A 7,874-nucleotide genomic window follows, 5' to 3' on the forward strand; every position below is an offset into this window, starting at 1 on the left:
GTGAAAAACGAGATTGCGAAAAACTAGCCAAGGGATTTATACATCCCCGAACCAACTCCAAAAACAAGCCGAGATAGTAGGAGTACATCTGGTTATTGCCTCGCGCCAACCCTCGACGCACAAGTACACGATGGGACGGACGTCCAGCCAGAGATTCCGGAACGGCGCCGCCCCTGATCCGAGCCGGATCCCGGCCACCACAGAAGATTCACTCCGAGCGGGCCCCGTACTCCAGCCAAAGGAGCCAAAACAAAAACCATGGCCGCCGCACGATATTCCCGAACGAAATCCCAACCGTCCGCCTATTTCGCGTGGCCACTTTTCTCCGTGCCTCGCCCGTCTCCTATAAATCAGACGCCACCGATTGGTTCCCCCAGCCAGCCTCATCAGTCATCACGCCAATCCCGGCTTCCCGATTCCGATCGCTGAACGCCAACCACTTTCCTAAGAAGGGGGGCGCCGCGGAGATGTCGGCGACGTGCGCGGCGGACCTGGGGCCGCTGCTGGGGGCGGCGGCGGCGAACGCCACGGACTACCTGTGCAACAGGTTCGCCGACACCACGTCCGCGGTGGACTCCACCTACCTGCTCTTCTCGGCCTACCTCGTCTTCGCCATGCAGCTCGGCTTCGCCATGCTCTGCGCCGGCTCCGTCCGGGCCAAGAACACCATGAACATCATGCTCACCAACGTGCTCGACGCCGCCGCCGGCGCGCTCTTCTACTACCTCTTCGGCTTCGCCTTCGCCTTCGGGACGCCGTCGAACGGCTTCATCGGGAAGCACTTCTTCGGCCTCAAGGACATGCCGCAGACCGGCTTCGACTACAGCTTCTTCCTCTTCCAGTGGGCCTTCGCCATCGCCGCCGCCGGCATCACCTCCGGCTCCATCGCCGAGAGGACGCAGTTCGTCGCGTATCTCATCTACTCGGCCTTCCTTACGGGATTCGTCTACCCGGTCGTGTCCCACTGGATCTGGTCCGTCGACGGCTGGGCCTCCGCGGCCCGCACGTCCGGCCCGCTGCTCTTCAAGTCCGGCGTGATCGACTTCGCCGGCTCCGGCGTCGTGCACATGGTCGGCGGCATCGCCGGCTTCTGGGGCGCGCTCATCGAGGGCCCCCGCATCGGCCGGTTCGACCACGCCGGCCGCTCGGTGGCGCTCAAGGGCCACAGCGCGTCGCTCGTCGTGCTGGGGACCTTCCTGCTCTGGTTCGGCTGGTACGGGTTCAACCCGGGGTCCTTCGTCACCATCCTCAAGTCGTACGGCCCGCCCGGGAGCATCAACGGGCAGTGGTCGGGCGTGGGCCGCACCGCCGTGACGACGACGCTGGCGGGCAGCGTGGCGGCGCTCACGACGCTGTTCGGGAAGCGGCTCCAGACGGGGCACTGGAACGTGGTGGACGTCTGCAACGGCCTGCTCGGCGGGTTCGCGGCCATCACCGCCGGGTGCAGCGTGGTCGACCCGTGGGCCGCCGTCATCTGCGGCTTCGTCTCCGCCTGGGTGCTCATCGGGCTCAACGCGCTCGCCGGCCGCCTCAAGTACGACGACCCGCTGGAGGCGGCGCAGCTGCACGGCGGCTGCGGCGCGTGGGGGATCATCTTCACGGCGCTGTTCGCCAAGAAGCAGTACGTGGAGGAGATCTACGGCGCCGGCAGGCCGTACGGGCTGTTCCTGGGCGGCGGCGGGCGGCTGCTGGCGGCGCACATCGTGCAGATCCTCGTCATCGCCGGCTTCGTGAGCTGCACCATGGGCCCGCTCTTCTTGGCGCTCAAGAAGCTGGGCCTGCTCCGCATCTCGGCCGAGGACGAGATGGCCGGCATGGACCTGACCCGGCACGGCGGGTTCGCCTACGTCTACCACGACGACGACGAGCACGACAAGTCGGTCGGCGGCTTCATGCTCAGGTCGGCGCAGACCCGCGTCGAGCCGGCGGCGGCGGCGAACAGCCAGGTCTAACCAATCAAGCCGGACTACGTAACAAGAAATCCAGTGGAAATCGCCTTTCTGTTCTCGCGCGTCATATCTCATATGTGATCCGATCATGGGATCAATATTTCCGGTGCTGTTTGGGCCAATACTTTGGCGCTCTTGTGTTCGTTCACAAGATTGTAAAATTATTACACTAGGACGAGGTTATTTTTTTACCTTTTTTGTGTACATGCGTGCGTTTAGAGGAGATGTGTGGTGTGTGGATGGAATCTGCAGGGCTGGGGGTTTTTCTTTCTTGGTGATATCTTGTCATTTTTGTGGTGGAATTTTGTGATCATGAGGGTGTGGTCAAGATAGGTGGCTGCTCAAGGTTGAATTGTTGAGATTTGTCCTCTAGTACGGGCCACCCTCTCTATCAAAACTTTGGCGCGTTTTCTCGATCGAATGGCTTTTAGTTTTTCCGCTACGTATGTTCCCGACGCTCTATCGAGCTTCACACATATTTTTAGTGAAAGTTTTTCTAGTTTTCACTCTTCATTTTGATGCATGTTCCCTAAAAATAATAGGGGGTTGGTTCTCTGTGCACACTTATATTTAGTTTACACGGCTACACCTACAAACAAAACACCTCACAAGAGTACCCTACCTACTACTCCCTGTTTTAAATGAGCCGGCATAGACCAATATAGATTGGTCGTGTAGAGACGCAGCAATCACATTCAAACCTTCCTTCATTTTGGAGCCAGAAAAGAGGGATCAGAGGTACAAAACTGTGCTAGTAGTACAAGCTATAATTAACCTGGAGCATCATACTCCTGTTGGCAACCACTACTATTTCCTGTCTCCAATACTTGTGCTCGTATGCTAACTGAAAGCGGGCTCAATTATGCACAACAGCACACACCTCCCTTTCACTAATCCTGCCAAATAAGGCGCTTGGAGTTGGAAAGAGATTGGAGAGTGCTTGCGATGCGATGCGAGCGAGCTTCGTCTCACCAAGTTGCCGGGCCAGGACAACACAGGTCGCGCAGACGTCGCATAAACAAAGCATGCACTCCTATGTCACCGGGTGGACAGGGAGGAAAACATTAGATAACTGTCACAGTGTCGCTCTATCGAGATTCTCTAGGGCTAACGACCAAAGCCTGTGGATAAAACTCTGAATAACTTATTTTGAATAATATATAGGAGAAAGTTCTCTGGCACGTCTCATTATTACCGTAGCAAGGTGATTTTATCAGGCCGAAGACCTTGTATGAATTACCATAAACCCTTACAAACACCTTTTGCAATTTTTTTTTACAAAATACATCTAAATCCTTGAGGATGCCGAGATCACCTTCCTCCTGCATCCATGGGTGATCGCGCCATGTGGAAAGCTCGTTTCCACCTCTGGCTTCCATCTCAATAGAACAAACTTGTTTAAATCTAGGAGCTTGTAAAAGCAGCGGTTGAGAAGTCGACGATAAAAAGACGCCAGCAACCACGATCTACATAGCAAATCGCCATGTTGAAGAAGAAAAATTCAGATAGGGTATATAGAATGCTCCGGTTCCGGCTAGACAAAGTTGGGGAACACCACTATCACACACTTCCCGACGAGGCCAAGGCTAGCCCACCTTTGTCAGTCGGAAATGGTATCGGAGAATCAAGACGCACAACCACGTTGTCCGCTCCGCCGGACGACACTACCGAGATAAATCCGCACAAACTTTGCTAGACCCAAAAAATAGACCTAGGGATCCACCATCTTCCACTCACCTCCTAACAAGGTGAAGAAGCATCATCAAAACGAGGGAGGGGATATCTTATTCCACGCCGACATAGACCAACGTCTCCTCATCCATGAATGGAAACAAACCCTAACCTTACCACCACGGGGCCAAATCCCTGGCCCCCATAACCATCACCAAGCAATGGACGGAGGAAGAAGGGGCCCTCAGACTCGCCATGGAGTAGGGTAAATCAGCCGCCGCCACCGCCTGTTGCCTAGGTTAGGGAGCAAGAACGGAAATAATGTCTGTAGCTGGAAGATGATTTCCATATAGAATCACGGAATACTTAGTTAAATGTGTAACTTCTTTAGAACCACATTTGCAATACCAGTACTTCTTAAAATGTAAGGCATACGGTTATTGTCTTAAAATGAAGTATATTTCATTAAGTTGATAGAAAAAAATATGAATGACTATAGTTCGAAATCAATGTCGGTGAATCTGTCATGTAAAATATTTTTGTAGTACAATTATTTGGTATTCTAGATATTGATAACTTTTCCATGAATTTGGTCAAACTTGAAAAGTTTGATACTACAACATACAATTTACATGCCTTATGTTTTGGGGACAGAGTGAGTGTATATTAATATGCAATCCAAATAAATGCCCTTTGCTTTCTTCAACTTTATCAACATAGTTGTCCTTCTAACACTTTCAATGCATTATCAATCAACGTTTACTCACATAAAAAAATTCAACGTATTTCATATTTTGATCATTGCAAAAAAAGCAAATTAATTCCGTTTGTACGTGCTTGCCTACTTTAGGAAAAATAGCAATTTAATTATTTTATGAAGAAAAAAGGGATATACAATTCCTAGGAAAAGGCAATATAGTCATTTCAGCCGAGAGCTGAGGCGTTACCGAACATGCCCTTAATTATTCTGACCAAATTTGAAAAGAAATCTAATTTGAAACAGCGTGCGTACAAAAGATGAATATTTTGTTTCTAACTATGGATACACGAATTTAGTATATTTTAAACATCATCTTTTTTTGGGTGGGGGAGGGGGCAGGCCTAATGGACTTAATGGAAGAAACATATATAAAATGTTTTCTTAAAACAAAGACCAAACGCTCATGTTGCTTTCCCTATGGAGGTTTTTTTTGCGGGAGCTCTATAGAGATGTTAACGCGTCGTATAAATTTGACAAGCCAAATCTAGGATAGAGCCCCATAAAAAGGGGCAGGCTGATTCAAACCCACCAAATTGCGACATACAATTTTTTTACCCAAATGATCAGTGATGTGGCACGAAGCACTCAAGCCATGATAATTTTTACAACTAAAATTATCATGCGGAACCCCCCCCCCCCCCCCAAAAGAAACTAAAAGTTGCCATCTAAAAAAAAAGTTGCCGTGCTTGACAATCATGTCATCCTCGCGTCACTAAATTTGCCATCAAAAGCGTTCGGAGTTGCCAAGTCCTAGGATAGAGTCCGATAAAAGGGGGCAAGAAGGCACCCACATTGCTATAGAATTTAACAATCCGAAAGCAGGACGATTGGAGAACGGCGACGAAAAAGTTAGCTGGCCCGCCGCTCCCCCGCCCCGCGCCGCGTGCCACTCCGGCCGCGGCGGCCACCCACCAGCCTTCATGGCTAGGACCCGTAGACCGAGCTGTAGTAGGAGCGCCAGCCCGGCCTCGCCCGCTGCGTCCGGCTCCTGCATCCCCTCGCCCGGTGGTCCGCTGTATGCCCCGGACGCTTGCGGGCTCTCTCCGGCTGGCCAGCTGTCAGATCCGGGACTTCCGCCGCGTCTTCTGCTCCGGGGTGAGTCCTCCCACGCCGCCCCTCCCTCCGGACCGGTAGATCTACTGCCTCCGCCCCCCTCTGGACCTCAGCGCCTTAAATCCATCGTCGTTGCGCCATCAAACCTTGCCATTTCCTCCCCTTTGGAGGAGGCGGGTGGTTGGGTCCAAGTTCAGTCGCGCAAAAACCGGCGACCGTGCAAGAAGCCGGCGGGCAACAGTACGCGCTCTGGGGCTCCTCGCTCGGACCGCGGGCGCGCCTCCATGCCTTCGGCTGGCCGCGAGGCCTTCTTAAGGCGCTTCCGTGGAAAGTGCTTCCGATGCCTGAGCAAGCACCACCGGCGCAAAGATTGCCCCGACCCGCTTCGATGCATCTTCTGTGAGCGCCAAGGCCACTTCGCAAAAGAGTGCCCCAGCCGCTCCCGCGGCCCAGGAGGGGCTACCCCGGCCGGATCCAAGCCGGCGCCAGCTCGGGTGCCGGTGCGGGATCGCCTCTGCTTCGACCACCCCCCGTCTCCGTCGGCCCCTCCTCCCCAAGCTCCGTCCATGGCTGGCTTCTCCCACGTCGATCCGGCGCAGCGGCCTCGCGAGAGCCACAAGATGGTGGTTGCCACGCCGGCCCTCGAGCACGCGGAGTACATCCTTCGGCAGCACGCGGTCACCCCCACGGCTGCAGATCGTGCCCACGCCATAAGCCCCATGGCGGTGGGGAAGGCCATCGAAGAGCAGCTCCGCACCTGGCGCACCAGCTCCGCGTCACCGCCCACCATCCCGAGGCCTTCCTGGTGCACTTTGACCTGCCGGCGCACCGCGACAACGCTGTCCGCCGCGGCATCATCAAGGTGGATGGCTGCAAGTTCTTCGTTCGCGCCTGGAGCCCGGACGACCATGCGGCCATCCTGAAGCTGTCCCTCCACGTCCGTATCATCGTCGAGAACCTGCCTATGCAGTTCTGGAGCTTGGAGGAGGCAGACGACGCGTTCGGTGACTTCGGCTGCATCGACCGGCTCGATAGCCGCACGTATGAGCGTGGTCACACCAAGACGTTCACGTGCTGGCTGTGGTGCTGGGATGTGGCGCACATCCCGACTAAGCGGGCTCTGTGGGTGCTCAAGCGTGGTGCTGGTCGCGTCGACGAGATCATCGGCTTCTCCCCGCCGGATCGCAATGTCCCTCCCCCACCGGGCGTCCACCGCCACGACCTGCTGATCCACGTGGACCGCGTGGAGGACTGGAACCCGCTCTCGCCCCGCTCCTCGCACTCCGGGCAGAGCGGGCTCCCCTCCTCGGAAGACGAAGACACTCGCCCCCTCCCCCGCTCTGATCCGGGCTCTTGGGCGGCTGGTGTGGAGGACGGGCAGAGCAGGACCCGTCGCTCCATGCCGCGCGTTTCCTCCTCCGGCTGCAGCAGCTTCCCCTCCCTCGGCGAGCGTTGCGACCACGACGGTGATGACCAAGGCAACCGTGGCCGGTCCTGGAAGGACGCTTTCCTCGGCCATGGTCGGCAGCCCAGCGCCATGGCCCCGGCTGCGGAGGAGCCGCGTAGGAGGAGCAGGACCCCTGCCTCGCGTCGCCACCAGGGGTGCCGTGGCCGCTCTGTAGAGCGCTGCCCTGTCTCCTTCCCCGAAGACAGTGCTGCGTGCTACTCCCCCCTGCCGCTGCAGCCACGCCCCCTCCCCCCCCCGCCACGGAGACTGACCCAATCACCGCATTTTTCTCCTTCTCCGACTCGGGACGCACCATCTCCCCACCACCCCGGTCAGACTGCATGCAACTGGAGTTCGAGAATGCAATGCTCGAAGCGCTCGCCTCCCCACTCTCCTTCAGCGACAACGAGGGACCGATCGAGCAGAAGTTGAAGGAAGACCACCTGTCGCTTGCCCTGCTGCCAGATGTCCTGCCCTGCATCAACCAGCCCACTCCTGCAGCTGTTCAGTTCCAAGTCGAGGCCGTCACGCAGAAGGTCAGCCATCTGCAGCTCCAGACAAGCCCAGACGCAGATTCAGCACAGCCCCAGCCAGCCACTGTGGATGATGTGCAGCAACTCTTCAAGATGGCCAAAGCTCCCATCCTCCCCACGCCAAAGCCTGCCCGCTCCTCCGCCCCGCCTAAATCACGAGCTTCTTCTGCCCCTTCAAGGCGTAGCGCTCGACAGGCTTCAGCTGCCTCCTCCGTGCCGGTCTCGCAGAGGGCGGCGATGAGGCTGGTGAAAGAGCTCGGCAAGATGGGGCCAAAAGATAAGATGACACCAGATGCTGCTGCTGCTCTGATCAAGAAGTTCAACGAGCCACTGACCGAGGAAGACATAGCCACCATTGCTCGCCTGACTAGTCTGAATGCTGAAGCTCTGAAGATCGCGGCCGGCATGCTCGGCCCTGATGGTGCGGCCAATGCGGCCCAGTAGTTCTCCATGTTTTATGT

The 7,874-nt window shown here is 56.0% G+C and overlaps 1 protein-coding gene across 1 annotated transcript; it reads left to right on the forward strand.

Annotated features, from left to right (window-relative positions):
• Positions 1-358: 358 nt before the first annotated feature.
• On the forward strand, positions 359-2,365 carry LOC125538994 (ammonium transporter 1 member 1). Its single transcript, XM_048702341.1, has one exon. The coding sequence runs from the start codon at positions 468-470 to the stop codon at positions 1,950-1,952; it is 1,485 nt and encodes a 494-aa protein (XP_048558298.1). The 5' UTR covers positions 359-467; the 3' UTR covers positions 1,953-2,365.
• Positions 2,366-7,874: the final 5,509 nt, after the last annotated feature.

The sequence above is a fragment of the Triticum urartu genome, chromosome 2 (assembly GCF_003073215.2).
Source record: "Triticum urartu cultivar G1812 chromosome 2, Tu2.1, whole genome shotgun sequence".
Lineage (NCBI taxonomy): Eukaryota > Viridiplantae > Streptophyta > Magnoliopsida > Poales > Poaceae > Triticum > Triticum urartu.